The following is a 20,261-nucleotide window of genomic DNA, read 5'->3' on the forward strand; positions in this document are numbered from 1 at the left end:
GACTTCCCCAACCTGTCTTTGGTTCTGTTCACCCCAGCATGACCACTGGGATGATCATGAGCTAAGCTTAAGAGCTTCCCCCTGTACTTAGTTGGAACCACCAACCGTTTGTGCGGCTGCCATTCTTCCTGGTGCTGCTGGGCCACAGGGTAATGATGCTTTCTCCCCTGGGCAGGTGGGTGCCGAGGGCTGGTGCATGGGAGGCTGTGGCGCAGGGATGGAGTCCTGGCTGTCACTTGCGCACAGGAAGGTGTCATCAGGGTAAAGCAGAGCCCAGCTGAGAGCAAACTGTAGCTGGACACGTCAGCAGCAGCCACCACCACATCCCCACCCTGCTCTGGGGGTGCGCAGAGATGGGCGTGACCAGGCTCTGGGGCAGGAGTGGAGAGAAGCCTCAAGCCAGCAGGATCTCAGTGCAGCTGGGAGCATCAGCACAGCCTGTGACCGCTGCAGGCTGCACCGGAGGGACCACGCAGTCACACGCAAGCCGCGAGAATAGCAGTTTTATTGACTGTTAGTTACAGAGTGTCCTGTCAGATGCTGTCCTCAGCCTCCCCTCCCGACATCTCTAATAAAGCCTCCATGGCCCATCAAGACCCAGTCCCAGCCTCCATGGCTTTTATACTTCTGCTCTGCAGCAGCTCCCTGCTGTGGCTATGACTTACTCAGAGGGGAGCCCCCAGTGGGATCAGAGGAGGGTGGAGACCCAGAGGGGCTCTGAGGAGAGCCAAGTGGGCTGGAGCTCAGGCTGTGCCAGGGAAGAAAGCTGCTGCAGAGCCCTTGCAGCTTCCCTTTCTCAGTTCTCTGGCCCCACCTGCTCTCCCCACAGGCCCAGGAGGGGCAGGCTTTGAGAGGCCCCAGGGGAGTTCCAGAAGCCTAGCACTGCAAGGCCTGGCAGAGGGTGAGGGTGAGAAGGACTGACTGTCTCCTCATCTCAGACAAAGCACAAGGCAGGGGTGTGTGTGTGTGTGCGTGTGTGTGTCTATGTCTAGGGATCTCTCCTCCCACCCCCCACTGCTGCCCTAGCCCCTAGGGTTGGTGCTGAAAGGCTTGAGAGCTGTCTCCTTGCTGTAGGGCCAGGGAGGGCTAATCTGAACATGTTCTGGGGAGTCTCAGCCCCTTTTCCTACCAAGTCTTCAAGTATTAAAAGTTCGCAAGGAGAGCCGCAGACTGCCTGGAGCCAGCGAATCCCTTTAGTACAGTATCAGTATGGCCTGGCTAGTTCCAGCGGCTGCCTCCCCTAAAGGCAGAGGGGAGTCAGCCTGGATCCAGGGAGGCTGCGTGCCCAGCACTGGGGGACGAGCCGTTTCCAAGAGCACAAGTTGGCAGTGCAGAGACCAGCTCCCAGGATAGGCAGGTGCTGGGCCAGTCCAGGGCCCCACCCCTCCGTCAGCGTCCGCTCTCCCCACTGCGCCTTCCAGACACAGCCCTGCCACTGTACACTGAGCCCAACCTGCAGTTCCCCCTCTACCACCCTAGGCCGAGGCTCAAGACACACCCCAGCCTTGACCTACAGCTGCTGCTGCTGCTCCTGCTCTTCCAATCCCAATGCACAGTGCACTCTCCTTCCTTGAGCCCCACGCTGCTCCATCCCCCCACAGCCTGGGCACTCAGTCCAAAGCCTCCTTGATCAAGAACTCCTTCAGGGTGGGCTGATGCTGCAGAGCCACCCCCGCCCCCAGCAGCCCCTGCAGCCTGGCCTCCGACTGGCGCTTGTCTTTCCCCACCTTCCAGGACAGGTGGACATGGGCCTGAAGGAAAGGCTCCAGCACGGGGTGGCTGTCTTGGGCCTCCAGGAGCTGCAGAGCCTGCTCGCAGTAGCGATGAGCCTCACTCAGCTCGTCTAGCTCCTGGTGGCAAACCACCAGGCCGGCCAGTGTGAGGAGGAAGTGGCCTGAGTTGCAGACGCCCAGCCTGTCCTGGAGCCGGTAGGCGTTGCTCCAGGTGGCCAGGGCCTCCCGGTACAAGCCGGTGCAGGTGAGGCGCTGGGCTGCCTGCAGGTCACGCAGGAAGAAGAACTCCAGGAAGTCGGAGGAGCGGCGGATCTCGGTGATGGAGTGCAGGTGGGACAGGAACTGCTCAAAGGCCCGGCTCCGCTTGGCGATGGTTTCTGCCGTGAAGTTCCTGTGCAGCCTCTTCCTGGGGAAGGAGATGCCCGCCATGTCGCAGCCAAACTGGTGGCGCAGGCGCCGGTTCAGTCTCTCAAAGTCCGAGTAGCGCCGGGCAATGGCAGCAGGGACCTTGTCAAACTGGCCGGAGCGGATCAGGTAGATGGTGTAGAGCTACAGGGAGAGCAGAGCTGTGAGGGTGTGCAGGCTCTCCCTGCCCCTGCCCGAGGGAGGGGAACACTGGGGGCAGCAGCTCAGTGAACTGATCACGCCCGTGTGCACATGCTGGGGAAGGGGACAGGCAGCAGAGACCTGCTGGGGGCAAGGAAGGGGGAGGAGAGCAGGCTGGGGAACAGCAGCTATAGTTACCTGAGGCTCGTCTGAGCCACCAGCGCCATCAGAGCAGCATGGGGAGAGACAGAGACAAGAATCAGCTCCAGCCCCACCCCCACCCCCAGTCGCCCTGCCCTCCCTCTCCACCTCGGGGGGCAGCACACTCCCAAGGGTCTTGGGGCTCATGCACTTTTCCAGTTGTGGGAGGAGCAGGGGGCATCCAGCACCCCGCAGGATTGGGCGGCCTGTACCGTTACCCCCTTCAGAGTCCCAGCCTGGCCCCCCGGCAGGTGTCACTCACCACATATTTGGAGGAGCGCTCACTGACGACGCTGGCGCTGGTGACCTCGAAGAGCAGCCGCTGGGGAATGAGGCTGCTGCGTGATCTCCTCCAGAAGTCCTGGAGCTGGCGTGTCAGTAGGTTACTGCCCTGGTGCTCAGCTGGAGCAGGGCTTGGATCTGCATCGGAGACAAGCCAAGCACTCGTCCTGCAGGCCAGCAACACTGGCTAAGGGAGGGAGAGAACTCGCCGCCCAGGCTCCCCTCCTGCAGAGAGAGGCCTGGGGAGCGCAGGGCCCCCTGTTTGGTGCAGGCACATGCAGTCCGTTGGCACCGGCCCCTCATGCCAGCCCACATCACATACGGGTCACATTGGTGCTTTCTCCCTGCTGCCCTCACCCTTCCGTGCCGCCCCTCCCAGGCACATTGCGCTGAGCCCACTGCCCATCAGGCTGGCCTGGGTATCTCACTGGGTCCTTGTGCTCCTCTGTCAGCTGGGGTCTCCTCTTGAAGCTCCTTGGGGCTGCCTTTACCCTGGGTTTGTACAGCACCAGCACCGGGGGCCGTAGCTGGGCCTCGCTGGCACTACTGGAATAAAAGAGCCTCCAGCCCCACCCCAGCAGAAAAGGATCTTGGCTGGGCCAGCACCCCCAACCCCAGACCCTAGTAAACAGAGGACCCTGGCACCTGCCTCCATTCTCCATGGCTCCAGGGTTCTTGGGCAGCCCCAGCTCACACAGATCCCCCAGCTCCTGGCTAGCAGAATCATCCTCATTCTCCTCTGCCTCCTCCTCATTACTGGTGAAGCTCAGGGTGCCGCTAAGCCGTGTGGACAGCCCATCAGTGTCATCCTCCAGTTCGGAGCTCTCTGGGAATTCCTCCACCTCTGAGCCACCTCCACTCTGTCCCTCCCGGTCACCCTCGCCCTCTCCAGCCAGGGCATGCCGCAGGCGGTGCAGGAGGCGGGAGGCCATCGGGCTGGGCTCAGCAGCTGCAGGAGGAGAGGCTGGTCAGGGGGGGGCGGGCGGCAATGAACCTGGGCTGTGTGGCTTTGCACAGAGCAGGTGCTGCGTGGGAGCAGGTGCTTGCACCCAGAAGGGGGCAGGGAGAAGGGAAACAACCACGGTGAGCAGTCAGAGCCGGGGGCAGGGAGCGATTCTCCACCTGCCACAGTCCAGGGAGACCCCGGGGGAGTGGGGGTCAAGGCTGAGGCCAGGGTTCAGGAGAGGGACAGGGGCAGTCAAGAGCTTCCCAATCAGCTGCTCCAAGTGCTTTGTGGTTCTCGCTACAAAGTTGCAGGGAAATGAGGCCCCAGGCCCCCAGGACACAGCCTGCCCCAAGCCTCAGCGGGGTTGCTGCCCCCTCTGCTTGCCTTGCGGGGGCTGCTAGGTCAGCAACCCATGGAGGGAGTGGTGTAACTGGGTGGAAGGAGGGGCAGCTGGAGGCCAATGGGGAGGGGCAGGGGTCAACTGGAGCCAGCAGAAGCATTTGGGGGTCAGTGGGGGCCAGGCAGCCAGGGGGTTAATGGGGCAGGGTGGCTGGGGGCGTTTGGGGGTCAGTGGGGGCCAGGCAGCTAGGGGGTTAATGGGGCAGGGTGGCTGGCGGGATCCATGGGGGCCAGGGGTGTTTGGGGGTCAGTGGGGCCAGGCAGCCAGAGGGTTAATGGGGGCGGCCGTCCCGGGTGTGCTTGGGGCGTTAGGGGCCGGTCATTGTGGGGGCGCCAGCAGCTAGGGGCCCCTTGAATGGCATGGCAGTACGGTGGCTGGGGGCATCCATGGGGAGGGGGTGGTGGCAGCAGCTGGGGGGTTTGGGGGTCAGCGGGGGGGCGGACTGCCCGCGGGAGCGCAGCCTGCACTGTCCCGGAGCCGCTCCCCGGCCGCCCGAGCTGCTCACCGGGGCCGCGGTCCAGGCTGCGATGGCCGCTCAGCCGCGGCTCCTCCTTGGATCCTCCCTGCCGCAGCTCCGCCTCCGCCCGGGAACCCGGATCCTGCCCAGCCCGGGGCTGGCTGATCTCGACCCGGCTCCCTTCTGTCCACGGTGCCTCGTCTAGATCGGCCTCCGCCCAATCCGGAGTTAATCCTGAGCCACACAGCAGCGCCCAGCCAATCCGGATCCATCCCTCTCTCCCACCCTGGATGTCCCGGAACCCCGTGAGCAGAGCACTCAACCGCAACAGCCTTCTCCTACCCTGCCCCCGACCATCCTGCCAATCCAGACTCAATCCAGATCCAACCCAGTGTGTGGGTTCAAACTTGGTCTAGTAGGAGTCAATGCTCCATGCCCAAGATCTGGATCCAGCCCAGGGGCTCTCTACACAGACCCCTAATCTGGATCAAAATATCCCTGAGCCAGCGCACAGCACCCAATCGGAACCAGCCCAGCTGTCTGTATCCCCCCAGGGTGGGTTTATCTAAAAACTGCCCAGTGCCTGAGTGCTTCAAGAGAGCCTCAGGGAGCTCCCCACACCAAGGGTCTCAGCCCTGGGACCCCCGCACCTGAGGGGACCCCCCTCCGGCTCTCTCCACAGGGACATGAATGTTTCAATACTTGGCATGAGCAGCTGGCAGTGTGAGGGCAAGTGCCCAGGGTCTGGCAGACACTGTCGTGGGGCCAGGATACAGAGACACACTCACTTGCCCGCCCTCCGCTCCCCCATTCCTGGGGCCCACAGGGTCCTGTCCCTGGCATGGGTAAGAAGCTGCTGGCTCCCCAGGGGTCTGTGTCTCTCCAAACTCAGAAGTCAGCCACAGCCTGGGCATCTTTCCCAGCCCCAGCCTGGACCCAGCTGCTTCTCTTCCTTATTTAGAGAGAGAGGCACCCGCTCCCTCCTCGGCAGCTTTTCTTGGGAATCTCTATTAATATCAGACGGAGCCCAGCCCAGCTGCTCCCTTCACTCGGAGCTGGGACCAGTGCACCCTGGGCTCTGGCCCCACTCCTGCCTCCTCCGGCTATGGGCTCTGGCCTCAGTGGCCACCCAGGGCTGGAGGAGGCTCAGCCCTTAGGCAGCATCTACCCTAAAGCCTGAGAACCACTGCTGGTTTGAGAGGGCCGTGGAGCCACCTTTCCCTCCCACAAGGAGGCAGCGCGCTTCTCTGCCCTTAGCAGGGAGGGGGCCTAGGCAATGGACAGGGCAAACTGGCCCCCAGCTCCACTAACCCGGCAGGGATCAAGCACAGGTTCCATGTCAGATGCAGGTTGATTCCCCTCAGAGGGAAGCTCTGTGCCCTCCCCCAGGAACCACGGGGGCTTGGTGCACGCAAAGGAGGGATGGGGAGCAGGAACAGAGAGAAGGGGGATGGACTCGCTGATGACGACCCGCTTCCAGAGTAACACACTTGTTGATACCCAAAGCGTCACACCCCTGGGCACTGACTGTGCGGTTCCCAGCCTTGCAGTGTCCCGGGATGTTTCCCTCAGCCTGCAGCCAGCACGGACCCTTTGTGCCCCCTCTGCTCTCAGTCATGGCTGTATACATGGTATCCACTCCAGGGTCTGGAATGGCCTGGCAAGGCACTCTGAGCTCCAAGCAGCCATTCCTCGCCCTGGCCATTCCCATGGGCCCCCAGGGCTGGAGGGGGACTGGGGTTCCCCTTCTTTTGCTATTGCTGTGTTCCCAAGGACAGCACCCTTCCCTGCATCCCAGATGGGTTGGAAACCAGATCCCCATGTAAACAAGAAAGTGATGACAGGAGAGCTCCAGAGGGTGCCAGGAATCTGAGCCTCCATGCAGGACAGGGCTATCTAGCCGGGGCTCCCAGCCTCTCCTCCAGCCCTGTAGTGATGGTTCCCCTCCCCAAGCAAGCCTGCATACGGGTTCAGCCCTCTCCTCTGGCCTGTGCTGCTGCCCCCTCCTGGAGAAAGGATGGGGAAGATGCTGTGAATGCAGCTCCCTGGGTGGATGAGAAAATCCAGGCCTAGCTCTTCTCCCAAGGGCTGTGCTCAGCTGTGGAGTGGATGGGCTTGGCAATGCCAGAAGCAAGCCAAGGATCCTGCGGTCGCATGGCATCCTCCTCCCCTCCTTGGATTGAACCCTGGGCACTTTGCTGGGACTTGCCATCCATGGTGCTGTGACAGCGCCTCCAGGCACAGTTGGTGCTACAGCAGGACCCAGCGCTAGACAACTGTCATGCCTGGCCCTTAGGCCACCATGCTGGGGCCACTTGGAGCCAAGCTGGTCCCATCCCTTCTTTCTCCAGGCCAGTCTTTCAGTGCAGGGCATTCCACTCCCTGGGCGCAGAGCCAGGTGGTTCCTGTTGCTCCTTGTGCTCTCTGGCTGGAGGCTTCTTGGGGTGAGATGTCTGGAGGACAATCAGGATGGGCTCTGGCCCCAGCCAGAGGAGCCAGTTCCCGGAATGCAGAGAAGGGAGCCATGGGGTTGAGGAAGCGCTGGAGCTGGGGAAAGACAGGACAATGCAGGGACATCTGAGAACTGGGGGAGAGGGGGCTAGAAACAAGGAATAAACTCAGCCCCCCCAAATAGCTGTAGACTTTGGCTGGCAGGAACCCCAGAGCATCCAGAAAGAGGGATAAACACACCAAGCCACATGTCCCAGCTGGGTTGGAGATGAGCCAGTCATGGGACAGTGGCACCTAGGAAAGGAGGCAGGCTGAAGGCTGGGCAGGGGCAGGGGCAGAGCGCGTGGCATGGCATGATTTGGCCTGGTGCAGAGCGGCTGCTTCTGCCACTCGGGGACCTGGAGCTCACAGGGGTTCCTGAGCTTATAGCACAAAAGCAGGAGACGTTCTTGGCCTGGGACGGGGAGCAGGCGACTTCCTCCTTCCCCAATTCGACCACACCTTCCTCTACCCCACCCCCTCTGCACTCCCCAGCCTGGGGGCCCATATGGAAGTCACTCTCCTTGCTGTGCTGAAGGCAATAGGTCAGTCCCTCCCTTGCCCCCTTTCTTGGGTGGCCGTGGGCTCTTCCTTGGCAGGCCGGCTGGCTGGCCCTGGCCCCAGGATGCCAGCTGGCTCTAGCTGGAGCCCCCTCCCTCCTGGGCCAGCCCACGGCAGGTGCTCAGCCCATGCGGGAGGGAGAAGCCGAGTCTCCAGTGTTCTGTTCCTTGGAAGGGTTGAATTCCTTGCTCGACTCCCTGACCTGCTCCTAATCCCCACGACTTGGCCAATCAAGCTTTTGCTAAATTAGGTAAAATGGCCCTGCCAGCAAGCAGGGGGCGAGGGCTAACAGGACGCAGCTGATAGGCTGTTGTGGGAGCAGCACCCAGTGACACCCAATGGTGTGGTGCTGGGAGGCAGCGTGCTGGGCTAGGACAGTACAAATTGGGGGGCCAGGGGTGGAGGGGAAGCTCCTGGGGTCTGTGTGTTGCAGGTCGTGGTCACTCTGGTCTGGGCACTGCGGGGTGACCAGCCAGCATGGTAAGAGCCTGTGTGGGAATGGCCTGGCAGCTGATGGAGCAGCCTGGGGCCAGGCCCTGCAGGAGGCCCCCCCTACAGCAGGGGCCAAGGGCTTGTGCTTGCAGAGTCTGATGTCCGGGAGCAGGAGCTGGGCTGGACTGTGGGGGCACGTGTGCGTGGTGGAGGTACGTTCCCCCGGTGGGAGATGGCCAGCTCAGGTCCATTGGAGAGGCTGGCACAGGAGCCACGGGACAGTCAGGTCCTGCAGGGCAGCGGTTATGCTTCAGGAGACGCCACTGCCCATGGGATCATGCACGCGGGTGACAATGCTGAGCACAGGGCGGCTCCCGATCAGAGTGTTCGCAGGGCTGACGTTGGTTGGGCTGGTTGTATGAGATGAAGGAGGATTGGGGCTGCAGGGCCAAGGTCCCTGCGGGGGATGTGCTGGTATGGGGGGGGGCGGGGGGCAGCATTTAGGAAAACAAGGTGATAATGCTGCGATTTGCAGATTCGTCCCATACTGCCCCTCCCGCCCCCGAATGGTGCTGAGCCAGGGGTGTGGAACAGGGCACGGGTTCTAAGGGGTCAGGAGGGCTGGGTGAGGAATGGGCAGGGGCTGCTCCCATCTCAGCAGGGAGAGGAAGCCCTGAGGCACCCCCTGTCCTGCACAGGGACCCTGGTGTCCTAGCATCCAGTCACTTGGGTGGATCAGTGCTGCACTTGGGGGCAGGAGGCTGCATTTCGGCTCCAAGGAAGTGGAGGTCTGGCTGGGATTCAGCAGCAGCATTGAGCACAGGCTGGCCAGTAAGCTGAGCTCTGAGTCATAAGACACCCGTCTGCAGGCCTGCAAGCTCCTGCCAGCTGCTTGGGCCTGGACCTCAAGGAGTAACTCAATCCGATTCCCAACAGGTGCGTGGGCCTGGCGTCCCACTGCTCCCCTAAAAGACAGCTGAGTCTCTGCTAAGAATAGACGCACACGTCCAGATCTGGGAACGCCAAGCACGCAGGTCCTGCTGCCGGGGTCGATGGAGCAGCCTGGCCTGGGCTAGTGAGAGCTGGGAGCCGGGTGCTCAGGCTAATGCCCATCCTCAAGGCTGCTCCCCCCAATCCCAATGACCCAGAGAGGGAGAGGACTCCGGGGTTGGGGGGGGACAACCATGTGCACCAGCAGGGCAGAGGATTGTGGGAAGTGGGGCAGCTGCCCCTGGACCTAAGCCTGAGGGCAGGTCATGGCAGGGAGGGACCCGGGTTCCAGCAGCAGCAAGTGGCCATGAGTGGCCTGTTCACGCAGGCCCCTCCCCGCGGCCTGCAGGATCAAGGAGCCAGCCACAGAGCTCACCAGACGCTCGGCAGGTCAGACAGGGCCTCCCCACGGGGGTTGGCTGGGGACCTCCCAGGACGGTGTACAGGTGACAACGCTTGTGAAGTGCTGATAGTCCGTGTAAATCACGTATGTAACACGCCCACGCCTGCTTTTCCCTGGCACACACCCTGCACCCAGGGCCACAGGATGCCCATGGACCATGGTGAGCAGTGGCCTGGGTGGCAGCTGGTCTGTGGCAGGGCTCTGGGATGTGCGACTGAGCCCAGAGTGCATGGCTCTGAGCTCAGGGGCTGGGGGTGGGTGGCAGTGCTCAGCCTTGGGGTCTGGGTGGCTCAGGGACCCGCCTTGCTTGCACCCTGCTGCAGAGAAGGGACAGACCTGGCAGCTCTCTGCCTGCTGTGAGAAGAGGTGGCAGGGCCCGGGCTGGAGCTCTGGGTGAGCAGCCGTTTTGTTTGCCTTGCAGACGACGGACCAGCAGGCGGAAGCGCGGTCCTTCCTCAGCGAGGAAATGATTGCGGGTGAGTGTAACCGAGCCCCTCTGGGCACAGGGCAGGAGGGGCTGTCAGAGTTCCCTGCAGAGAGGGGAAAGGACAGGAGCTACTGACCCAGGGTGACTCTGAAGGGGGACCTGCCCCCAGGACTCCCCCAGGACTGCCCTCTCCTGGGAAGGGAAGAGGGTGATAGACCTGACCAGCACATCCTACTCCCAAGCCTGGGAGGGCACTGGGCTGTCTCCACGGCTGTGCCCACCCCTCGGCACCTGGGGGATCCCAGGGGCTCAGAGCCAAGCAGCTCTGGCCATGCCGATGGGCGCCGGGCAGAGCTGAGGATCGTTCTGCTAACTCAGCCCTGTCCTTCAGAATTCAAGGCCGCCTTCGACATGTTCGACGCGGACGGCGGCGGGGATATCAGCACCAAGGAGCTGGGCACCGTCATGCGCATGCTGGGGCAGACTCCCACCAAGGAGGAGCTGGATGCCATCATTGAGGAGGTGGATGAAGATGGTGAGCAGTGTCTTCCTCTTGGACCAGTCCCTGGGGAGGGGGCCGGGGCTGGCGGTTCCTGACCTTGGGGCGGCTTCTTCCCGCAGGAAGTGGCACCATTGACTTCGAAGAGTTCCTGGTCATGATGGTGCGGCAGATGAAGGAGGATGCCAAGGGCAAGTCAGAGGAGGAGCTGGCAGAGTGCTTCCGCATCTTCGACAAGTGAGTCAGCATGGCCTGGGCCCAGCTCTGCCGGCCTGGCTCGGTGGGCACGCATCTCCCCCTGCGCAGAGGGGGGCGGAGACCTGCAGTGGAGCCCAGCTCAGCTCAGCGTGGGGGGTTCACATCACTGCTGAATTCTTCTGAGTCCTGCTGCCCCCGCAGGCTGCAGGAAGGTCCCTGGTCCAGTGGCCATTGACCAGGCTGCCTCCCCTGTGGCCACTGACCTCTATCCCCTGAGTAACGTTGCTGCCTCTCTCTCAGCCCAGGGGATGCCTGTCTCTGCCCCAAGTTCCCTCTGAGCCTGAGTCATCCAGGCTCCTGCACTGGCTGCAGAAGCAGCTGCACCAACTGCGTTGGCTGCTAGAGCAGGGGCCAGGCTGGGGGCCCAGAGTCCCCTGCAGCCCCTGCTCTCCACCCGCCCGGCCAGCCCCGCTCAGAGCTGCATGCCCTCCCCCACAGGAACGCAGATGGGTACATCGATGCCGAGGAGCTGACCGAGATTTTCCGAGCCTCTGGGGAGAGCGTGACTGAGGAGGAGATTGAGGAGCTCATGAAAGACGGGGACAAAAACAATGATGGACGCATCGACTTTGATGGTGAGGCCCAGGGCTCCCTCACCCAGGCTCTGTGGGGCTGCCCAGAAGGATCTGTGCTCAGAGCTCTGCTAAGCCCCAAGAGCTCTATCTCCCCAACCTCTCCACTGAGCTGAGGGATGCCCCCTGGCACAGAGGGGGTCACAGCTGGGTGCTGGGGCCAGGGTACCTGATAGTCCAGTGAGTGGGGATGTTTGTGAGTGTTGTGCTGCATGATGGGTGTGGTGCTGTCACGGAGTCCCCGGGCGATGCTCTGGAACTGCTCCCCACCAAGCCAGGCAGGACTTTGGGGAGCCTCCTCTCCCTTGGAGCAGACTTGTTCAGGGCAAGAAGCTCACACGTCTTCACCTCCTGGGTCTCTCCTGGGAGCATTCAGCATGTGCCCCTCCGTGCGCTTCCCACAGCAAGTCCGCCCAGGCGGGGTCCTGGGGAAGCCACAGGGTTCTGCACCCCCACTTCGCAGTCAGACGTGACTCTCAGCCAGCCAGTAAAACAGAGGTTTATTCGATGACAGGAACAGTCTAAAACAGAGCTTGTAGGTACAGAGAACCGGACCCCTAGGCCGGGTCCATTCTGGGGCCCAGCGAGCCAGACAACCCCGTGTGCCCTCACTTCCCATCCCCAGCCAGCTCCAAACTGCCAAACCCCCTCCAGCCCCTCCTCTCTGGCCTTTGTCTCTTTCCCGGGCCAGGAGGTCACCTGATCTCTTTCTTCTCCCACACCTTTAGCAGCCCCTTGCAGGGGGGAAGGGCCTGGGCCACTAGTTGCCAGGAGACAGAGTGTCGGCCAGAAACCGAGGCACCCACATAGTATTCAGTGGAGACATTAAGAACAGTCCCATTTTGTCACAGGTGCACCCCCACCATCCCCAACCCAGCCCCTGAGCTCCCAGCAACCCCTCCCCAGCCCCCCCCCGGCACTGACCAGGTGTCTGGCTGCTTGTGCCTGCAGAGTTCCTGAAGATGATGGAAGGTGTGCAGTAAAGGACCGACATTCCTGCAAGCCAGGCCCTGCTCCATGTCCGCACTGGCAAGCCAAGCCCACTGTGGGAGCAGCCTCCAGCCAGAGCACCTGGTCTCCCCTGCCCTGTGAAGCGCTCACTTTGTACAGTTCCACTGCTCCCTGAGACTGGCTCCCTTGTGGCCATGCCCGGGGGCTGGTGGGCTGTGGACTCACCTCTCACATGGCTGGAAAGAGCCTTTCCCCCGTCTGTAAACGCTGTGTATAGTATTGAAGCCTCATTAAAAGGGTCAAAGGTTTGAACCTGCTGGAGCCTGGATTCTAGCTGGCTCTGATATGGAGAGTGGAGCGGGCAGGGGACCCTCTGGCCAGAGACCCCAGCACAGGCAACCAGGGAGAAGTCTGCAGGAAGCAGGTGGGGAGATGTGGGCATGACACTGAAGAAGCTGTCCGGGCCTCGGCACATGTCACTGGAGTTGGGGCAGGGAAGGGGAGGGGGGAGTGTTGCCAGGGCCTGGGGTGGGTAGGACCACGTGTGGCCGGTCCAGCTCTCCTCACAGCACTTGGTAACTGCTCAGAGCAGCACCTGGCGCCCCACTCAGCAAGAAGGGCCATTGTGCCCCACACTGCTGCCATCTCCTGACAAGTGGCCCCTGCCCCCGGGCTCGCAGCCTGGGTTAGTGCCAGGCAGGCATGGGTCGCAGAAGCAGTGGTCTCAGCTGGGCTGCCTGTGCACGCAGGGAGCAGATGGGCTCACGCTGACTGGGCGGGCCCAGGGGGTTGCACTCTGGGCTGCCTTTCCCACATGGCTACCGGGGACCAGGCCAGCAGTGAGCTCAGATTTTCCGCAGGGGAGGAGCTCGCTCGCTGGCGGCTCTCTGCATCTCACAGGGGCTGTGGTGCAGGAACCAAGCAGCAACCCAGGCCCTCCCTTGTGGGGCTGCAGGGTCAGCTGGAGGGGCAGGGCCCGGGACCAGGGCACCACCAAGGAATCCCTTTACCTCAGGGCAGGACTGGCCCACAGGGCACAGGGGCTGGGAACATGGGGGCGCTGTTATTCTAGGGGGTGAGTCACACTGAGCCCCTCCAAGCCAGGGATCTCGGCAGCCATCACTAGCCCAGCATAGCAGAGAAGCTGCATGGTGACCCCACATCAGGGGCCCCTCTGCTCTCCCTTCCAGGAACAGCTTCTGCTCCACTCACCAGAGCCATCACAGCTCGGGCTGCCGGCCCCACCCCAAGGAGGCGTGGGCTAGCCCGTGTGTTGCAGGGCCACATGCACGACCAGGCAGCGGGGCACTGCCTCCCCCCAGGAGGGGCTTCATGCTTTAGAGGATCACTTTCAACAGCCCCTTAATCAGTCAGGGTGGGGTGAGAGACAGCCAGACTGGGGCAGGCCCTGGGCCAGGGGGCTGGGCCTGCTGCCCATAGCTATGGCCCCCGAACCCATCAGCAGGTGGGATTCCACAACCAGGGAGCCGGGAGCCACAAGCACAGGCCACGGCAGCCCGAGACACATTCCCAGCTAGGAGAAGATGCAACTTTGGGAGCCCCCCAAGCCAGGACTCCCCCTCGGGCCTCCTGGGTTAAACCCACCCATGGAAAACAGCAAGGCAGCGCCATGCCCAGCGGCGCCTCTCAGCTGCCTGCCTAGACCTGCTGCAGCTCCCCTGGGACCCCAGAGACCGCCCCTAACAATCTGCCTCAGGCTCAGCCTGGCCAGGCCGGAGGAGACTCCAGTACGGAGAGGGGAGCGAGGGAGCGGGCTCTGGCGGCGCTGACAGCCAGAGTTTGCAGGACTGGCAGTGCTGGCTCAAGCCTGTTCCCACTAAGGGAACTGCATAGCATTGCGGTGACAGGACTGGTGCTGGTGTGTGGGAGAGTCCGGCTCCTCCAGAGTGCCAACAGCTTCGGCACAGGCCACCTTCCCATTTGGAGAACAGCTGGAGCTGACAAGAGGGGTCCTTCATCACAGACAATAGCAGGCCCCAGCCTGCACGAGGCCCCAAGTGGATGAGAGAGCCCTTTGGGGCACAGCCTGCCTGGCTACACCCAGGTGTGGAGGACCCCGCGTCGACAGCAGGCCCCAGCACCAGCCTGCTCTGCAGCCCAACCCACCGGCTGGTGCCGTGTCCCCATCCACCAGCAGGCACTGGAGCAAGCCACGCACAGCTGAGGCCCTGGTGAAGCACGTCCTGGCTGGGCTGCATGCAGGTGCTGGAGAGGGAGCACCCAGCAGCAGGGTCCCTGCCCTGGCAGATGTCCCACATGCCCAACTCTCACAACATGGGGGAAGTGAGGAGGGAGTGTGCAGCCACCTACACCTCCCTGAGCAAAGTCATTGTGTGGCACAGACAGCTGGCGCTGCAGCTGGGGGGCATGGCTGACTCGCCCTGGCTGCGGGAGGAGCTGCAGGAGCGGAGCAAGGAGGCACATGAGCTCAGCAAGGGTAAGGAACGGAGCCCAGCCTGTTATCGCCTGGTGACTGCCTGCCAGGAGCAGGGGAACGGGGACAGGGAGAGGGGATGAAGCCATGCTGTCCTGCCTGTGGCTGCCCCACGGCCAGTGCTCCCAGCTGAAGGGCACAGCAGCCTCCAACCCAGCCCCTGGGTACTCACTGCACAGGTGCTGTGCACTGGGCACCTGCTCTTCCCCAGGCCTGGGGCTACAGCGCTCACACAGCGGGGGCTGGTCTAGCAAAGCGCACAGACCACCCTGCCCATGGCCAGCTCCTGCTTTCCTCTGCATTCAAATGGGAGCCCACTCCCGAGGCCCGCCTCCCTCTTGACCCGCATCTTCTGCCCCAGAGCCAGGACGGTCACTAGCAGCAGTAATGGGCAGTTCTGAGAGCTAGTGCTTGCATCCCTGGCCAGTGCCTTGTCCCCCTGGAGAGTAACAGCCAGTTCCCATTGCCAGCTAAGGGAGCTCCTTGAGCTCAGGTGGGGCATTGATCCAGGGCTCATCCCTCTGTGTTTAATTTCCTCCCACTGCCCCTCACCCCATTAGACCTGCCTGGCAGCTGGGAGCAGAGTTCTGTGCCTGCGAGGGTGTGCATGGGACCACACCCCGGGTGAGAACACATCACCTGGCTGTCTTGGGGAAGGCCACTGGACAAGCACACAGCTGGCACTCAGGGCTCACAGTTTGGCCCTCAGGATATTCTCAGCTGGCTTATTGCTAGGGCAGCTGTTCAGTTACCTTCCACTCAAGCCCATCCAGTGCTGTGCTCTGCTAGCTTCCCTCCCAGGGATGGTAACACTGATTGCACGTCTTCCTGCAGGCCTGCGGAACATGCTCCTAGCCAGGCTGAGGCAGCCCCTGGCCAGCCCAGAGGAGCAGCAGGAGCTGGAGAGGCTGTGGGTGCTGTCCCTGTCAGCTCTGGAGCTCTTCCACCAACACCTGCACAGGGCCCATAATCTCTGCCAACTCTTCCCCCTCCAGGGGCAGGGGGTGCAGCTGCTGAGCACTGGAGTCACGGGGGCCACAGATGGAGGGCACAAACCCTGGAGGAGGTCAAGCCGCAAGGGCACCAGAAGCAGAGAGCAGCTGGGTGCTGCCCCTGGCCTGGAGGAGCAGATTGAGCATGTGGGGACCATGTTGCTGGAGATGGAGACCAGAGTCAATGTCCCTGTCTGGACAGTGGAGGCCACAGAAGAGGCCAGGACTGAAAGCAGCTTGGCCTTCGAGGCAGAGGAGTCGTGCAGTGAGAGACAGGCTGCAGAGGAGGCAGGTGGCCCAGGGTGCTGCAGGCAGCATCAGAGCTGGCCCGCACTCTGCTGCACATTGTCATGACCAGCTCCCCATGCAAAGGGGCAGGACTTTGCTTGCCCCAGGAGAAGACTCAGAACAGGGACTCTCAGCCCCAGCAGTCCAGAAAGGCAAGTTTCTTTGAGCACATGGAGTCCAGCGGGGAGAACCAGGAAGAGGTGCTCTAGCTTGGGGTAGGAACAGGTTGGCTGAGGGATCCCCTGCCAGCAGCGCAGTCAGCTCAGTGAGCACATAGGACAGCGGTGGCAAGGTGGGGGAGCACTGCAGGGTGGTGAAGAGGCCCCCAGCCCTGGAGGGAGTCATGGCAGAGGAGACTGTTGGGGGATTAATAAACCCCATTGTTCTCCCACTTGTGTTGGTTCCCTGTAGAGCCTGCAAAATGCCCCTGCCCCAGGGAACCCATTTCCACACCCACAGCAGTGGTGGTGATGGAGGTGCCTGGAAGCCCCATCTGCTGGGGTGACTGGCCCCAGGTGGCAGATCAGCAGCTGAAAGCTGCCTCAAAGCAGGGCCAGGCCCAGGCCCTTTTGGTTCAAAGTGCCCTGAGCTCAGTTCCATGGCAGCCTGGCCAGAGGGGGTCACCGCAGCCCAAGACACCACTCAGCCAAATGCAAGTACTATGATCTGTGCACAACCAAAGTTAAAAACGAGAGTTTATTTATATAGTAACCATGGGTTCCACCTGCAGAATTAATTTAAAAACAGCATATGATACAGAGTCCTGTACAGAGCAGTCAGAGGACAGTTCCAGAGAGCAGACAGGGATAGACAGACAAAGAGCTGCAGCTTGGACAGGCATCAGGTCTCCTGGTTCTTCACCTGCTTTGCGTATGTTTCCTGCAGGTATTTCTTGAAGGCTGGGGAGGGAGGGGAGAGCTGTTGGAGAGGGGCAGACTCCACAGAAGACCACAGAGGGGTTCACCCTGGGCTCTCCCCACTCAGGCTATTGTAGCTCCTGCAGCTGGCGAGAGGAAAGAAGACACCCTCCTCTACTGGGCCAGAGCTCAGCAACAAAGCCAGGCCGAGTGAGTGGCCAAGTCCCAGGCCTCCCATCAGGTACGGTCCCTGGGGAGGGTGATTGTTACCCAAACAGGTCTGAAGGCAGCTGTCCTCCTCTCTATGCCTATGTGCTGGAGGGCAGCTGTAAGCCTGTGCTGGGCCTGTAGTCAGCTCAGCCAGGAGTAACCCAGAGCCATGGTGCCTAATGGACCCCGACACGAGACACTCACCTGCTTGGTTCTTCCAGAGTTCGGCCGCATGTGTGTTCAGAGGGCTCTCAACATTCGGCTCTGAGGATTGCGAGATGCGAGGGGAGGGGTCAGTGTGAGGATAGAGGAGGCTGCCTGTTTCTTACACAGCAATGCACTCACCCCACTCCATAAGAACGGCCATACTGGGTCAGACCAAGGGTCCATCTACCCCAGTATCCTGTCTGCCGACAGTGCCCAGTGCCCCAGAGGGAAGGAACAGAACAGGGAATCATCAAGTGATCCATCCCCTGTCACTTATTCCCAGCTCCTGGCAAACAGAGGCTAGGGACACCATTCCTGCCCATCCTGGCTAACAGCCATTGATGGACCTGTCCTCCATGAACTTATCTAGTTCTTTTTTGAACCCTGTTATAGTTTTGGCCTTCAAAACATCCTCTGGCAACAAGTTCCACAGGTTGACTGTGCATTGTGTGAAGAAATGTGTCCTTTTGTTTTAAACCTGCTGCCTATTAATTTCATTTGGTGACCCCCAGTTCTTGTGTTATGAGAAGCAGTAAACAACACTTCTTTATCTACATCAGTCATGATTTTATAGACCTCAATCAGATCTCCCTTTAGCCGTCTCTTTTCCAAGCTGAAAAGTGCTAGTCTTATTAATCTCTCCTCATATGGAAACCCTTCCATACCCCTAATCATTTCTGTTGCCCTTCTATGAACCTTTTCCAATTCCAATACATCTAGTCTGAGATGGGGCAACAATATCTGCACACAGTATTCAAGATGTGGGCATACCATGGATTTATATAGAGGCAACATGATATTTTCTGTCCTATTATCTATCCCTTTCTTAATCATTCCCAGCATTCTGTTTGTGTTTTTGACTGCTGCTGCACATTGAGTGGATGTTTTCGGAGAACTATCCATAATGATGCCAAGATCTCTGTGAGCAATAGCAGCTAATTAGACCCCATCATTGTATATGTATAGTTAGGATTATGTTTTCCAATGTGCATTACTTTGCATTTATCAACATTAAACTTCATCTGCCATTTTGCTGCCCAGTTACCCAGTTTTGAGAGATCCTTTTGTAGCTCTTCGCAGTCTGCCTGGAACTTAACTATCTTGAGCAGTTTTGTATCATATGCAAATTCTGCCACCTCAGTTTACCCCTTTTTCCAGATCATTTATGAATATGTTAAATAGGACTGGATCCAGTACAGACCCCTGGGGGACACCACTATTTACCTCTCCATTTTGAAAACTGACCATTTATTCCTACCCTTTGTTTCCTGTCTTTTAACCAGTTACCAGTCCCTGAGAGAACCTTCCCTCTTATCCCATGGCAGCTTACTTTGCATAAGAGCCTTTGGTGAGGGATCTTGTCAAAGGCTTTTTGAACATTTAAGTACACTATATCCACTGGATCCCCTTGGTCCACATGCTTGTTGACCCCCTCAAAGAATTCTAGTAGATTGGTGAGCCATGATTTTCCTTTTCTAAAACCATGTTAACTCTTCCTCAACAAATTATGTTCATCTATATGTCTGACAATAAATATTGTTCTTTATTATAGTTTCAACCAGTTTGCCCAGTACTAAAGTCAGGCTTACAGCCCTGTGATTGCCGGTATCACCTCTGGAACCCTTTTTAAAAATTAGGGTCATATTAGCTCTCTGCTAGTCATCTGGTACAGAAGCTGATTTAAATGATAGGTTACAGACTAGTTAGTAGTTCTGCAATTTCACATTTGAGTTCCTTCAGAACTCTTGGGTGAAAACCACCTGGTCCTGGTGAAATATTACTATTTAATTTATCAGTTTGTTCCAAAACCTCCTCTAATGAAACTTCAATCTGGAACAGTTCCTCAGATCTGTCACCTAAAAAGAATGGCTCAGGTTTGGGAATCTCCCTCACATCCTCAGCCATGAAAACTGACGCAAAGAATTAATTTAGTTTCTCCGCAAGGTCCTCATCTCCTTGAGTGCTCCTTTGGCATTTCCATCATCCAGTGGTTGTTTAGCACCTGGTCACATGCTCCCCACATGATGCCCTCTGCCCCAGCTCACACCTCAGCCTGCTCGCTGTCCCCTGTAGCTGTCATTCTATTTGTATCATGGTAGCACCCAGGAAACCCGGTCTGGACAAACCTGCAAGGGCCTTGTACAAACCTAACAAAAGCGCAGTCCCTGCCCCAGGGAGCTGAGCTGACCTGATGGTCCCAGTATCAGATGAGACAAGAGATGGGGGTGCACAAGGAAATGATGAAGCAATCAATACTGGTCAGCATGATGGGCCACTCGGGGACAAGAACATGCTTTTGGCGAACAAGGAGAGCGAGAGGAGGCTGCCCAGGGACTCAGAGCCACAGGACACCCTGGGGCGATCCCCAGGCAGCCTCACCTCCCAGCAGGCTCTGAATGGACAGCAGGATCGTCCGGACATCGTAGAGCGCAGACCACTTGTCCTTGAGGATGTCCAGGCAGATATTGCCCTGCGTGTCCACGTTGGGGTGGTAGCAGGGAGTGAGAAACTTGACGGTGGGGGCATTGTAGGGATACCCGTCGGGGAACTCCAGGGAAAGCTTATACCTCAGCTCCTCGTACACCTGGGGCAGGGAGGAAGGAAGTAGCCAGTTAGCCTGAGGGACCCAGGCCCCTCCGTGCCCTAGGGAGGCCGGGCAGACACACGGGGCCCCACTGCACACCCCAGAGCGGCAGGCTTGCCGGTGCCTCCTTGGCCCAGCTCGGCCCCTCGCTCACCGTCCCAGCGGCGCCATCGATGGTCCCGATCCACCGGAAGAGATTGTCGGACTCGGGGAAGGCGGAGATCCCTTTGTCGCCGGCCATCTGCGCAGGGAGGGACACGGGTTAGGAGCCAGCGAGCGCCCCGGCCCCACCCTGCGCCGCACAGCTCAGGGCGGGCCTGGGGCCAACCTGTCCCGCGGGACCGGCCGAGACCCGCCCCGCCCCGGCCCCAGCCAGGGCCCAGCCTCCGGGGCAGCCCCAGCGCCACCCACTCACCATCAGCGCCATCAGCTCCTGCTGCAGCCTGTGGGGATAGAGGGGACAGGGTCAGTGGGATGCAGCCCGCCCCTCCCCGCCCCGGCCCCCACCGCCCAGCCCGCC

General features: G+C 60.3%; 5 protein-coding genes across 6 annotated transcripts in view; 3 read left to right on the forward strand and 2 right to left on the reverse strand.

The window, feature by feature from the left end:
* ACOT8 (acyl-CoA thioesterase 8) overlaps positions 1 to 600 on the forward strand; it is a 9,270-nt gene extending 8,670 nt beyond the window's left edge. The window contains exon 6 of the mRNA XM_032791023.2: positions 176 to 600. Coding sequence (XP_032646914.1) covers positions 176 to 294 — 119 coding nt within the window. The 3' untranslated portion in view covers positions 295 to 600. The remainder of the gene's footprint in view (positions 1 to 175) is intronic.
* On the reverse strand, positions 488 to 3,743 carry SNX21 (sorting nexin family member 21). Of its 2 annotated transcripts, none has more exons than XM_075072145.1 (3): positions 3,459 to 3,743; positions 2,743 to 2,929; positions 488 to 2,282 (listed from the first exon to the last, which is right to left on the reverse strand). In XM_075072145.1, exons 1-3 carry the CDS (start codon positions 3,692 to 3,694, stop codon positions 1,611 to 1,613), a joined length of 1,095 nt encoding a protein of 364 aa, XP_074928246.1. In that variant the 5' UTR covers positions 3,695 to 3,743; the 3' UTR covers positions 488 to 1,610. The 2 variants fall into 2 exon arrangements, with proteins under 2 accessions (XP_074928246.1, XP_032646912.1); XM_032791021.2 differs by having other exon boundaries at positions 2,743 to 2,900; positions 3,427 to 3,743.
* Positions 3,744 to 8,072: 4,329 nt separating this feature from the next.
* TNNC2 (troponin C2, fast skeletal type) lies at positions 8,073 to 12,464 on the forward strand. Its single transcript, XM_032791025.2, has 6 exons — positions 8,073 to 8,096; positions 9,863 to 9,917; positions 10,260 to 10,403; positions 10,490 to 10,604; positions 11,064 to 11,200; positions 12,149 to 12,464. The coding sequence occupies exons 1-6, from the start codon at positions 8,094 to 8,096 to the stop codon at positions 12,178 to 12,180; spliced, it is 486 nt and encodes a 161-aa protein (XP_032646916.1). The 5' UTR covers positions 8,073 to 8,093; the 3' UTR covers positions 12,181 to 12,464.
* Positions 12,465 to 13,985: 1,521 nt separating this feature from the next.
* On the forward strand, positions 13,986 to 16,362 carry LOC116831201 (regulator of G-protein signaling 9-binding protein-like). The gene is made up of 2 exons (XM_032791027.2): positions 13,986 to 14,606; positions 15,438 to 16,362. Exons 1-2 carry the CDS (start codon positions 14,366 to 14,368, stop codon positions 15,947 to 15,949), a joined length of 753 nt encoding a protein of 250 aa, XP_032646918.1. The 5' UTR covers positions 13,986 to 14,365; the 3' UTR covers positions 15,950 to 16,362.
* A 205-nt stretch (positions 16,363 to 16,567) lies between these two features.
* UBE2C (ubiquitin conjugating enzyme E2 C) lies at positions 16,568 to 20,179 on the reverse strand. The gene is made up of 5 exons (XM_032791029.2): positions 20,157 to 20,179; positions 19,896 to 19,982; positions 19,537 to 19,741; positions 17,155 to 17,214; positions 16,568 to 16,782 (listed from the first exon to the last, which is right to left on the reverse strand). Exons 1-5 carry the CDS (start codon positions 20,166 to 20,168, stop codon positions 16,724 to 16,726), a joined length of 423 nt encoding a protein of 140 aa, XP_032646920.1. The 5' UTR covers positions 20,169 to 20,179; the 3' UTR covers positions 16,568 to 16,723.
* Positions 20,180 to 20,261: the final 82 nt, after the last annotated feature.

Source organism: Chelonoidis abingdonii, chromosome 14 (genome assembly GCF_003597395.2).
Source record: "Chelonoidis abingdonii isolate Lonesome George chromosome 14, CheloAbing_2.0, whole genome shotgun sequence".
In the NCBI taxonomy this organism is placed as follows: Eukaryota; Metazoa; Chordata; order Testudines; family Testudinidae; genus Chelonoidis; species Chelonoidis abingdonii.

Excerpts from the sequence above, each read along its gene's own strand:
- TNNC2 (XM_032791025.2), top strand. Across the intron at positions 10,404-10,489 it reads TGAGGAGGTGGATGAAGATG|GAAGTGGCACCATTGACTTC; the intron begins GTGAGCAGTGTC and ends TTCTTCCCGCAG. Across the intron at positions 11,201-12,148 it reads TGGACGCATCGACTTTGATG|AGTTCCTGAAGATGATGGAA; the intron begins GTGAGGCCCAGG and ends TTGTGCCTGCAG.
- SNX21 (XM_032791021.2), bottom strand. The coding sequence starts at position 3,694 with ATGGCCTCCCGCCTCCTGCACCGCCTGCGGCATGCCCTGGCTGGAGAG. Across the intron at positions 2,901-3,426 it reads GCTGCCCAAGAACCCTGGAG|ATCCAAGCCCTGCTCCAGCT; the intron begins CCATGGAGAATG and ends TCTCCGATGCAG. Across the intron at positions 2,283-2,742 it reads AGCGCTCCTCCAAATATGTG|CTCTACACCATCTACCTGAT; the intron begins GTGAGTGACACC and ends CTCTCCCTGTAG.
- LOC116831201 (XM_032791027.2), top strand. The coding sequence starts at position 14,366 with ATGCAGGTGCTGGAGAGGGAGCACCCAGCAGCAGGGTCCCTGCCCTGG. Across the intron at positions 14,607-15,437 it reads GGCACATGAGCTCAGCAAGG|GCCTGCGGAACATGCTCCTA; the intron begins GTAAGGAACGGA and ends GTCTTCCTGCAG.
- UBE2C (XM_032791029.2), bottom strand. Across the intron at positions 19,742-19,895 it reads TCGATGGCGCCGCTGGGACG|GTGTACGAGGAGCTGAGGTA; the intron begins GTGAGCGAGGGG and ends TCCCTGCCCCAG. Across the intron at positions 16,783-17,154 it reads ACTCTGGAAGAACCAAGCAG|CCTTCAAGAAATACCTGCAG; the intron begins GTGAGTGTCTCG and ends CTCCCTCCCCAG.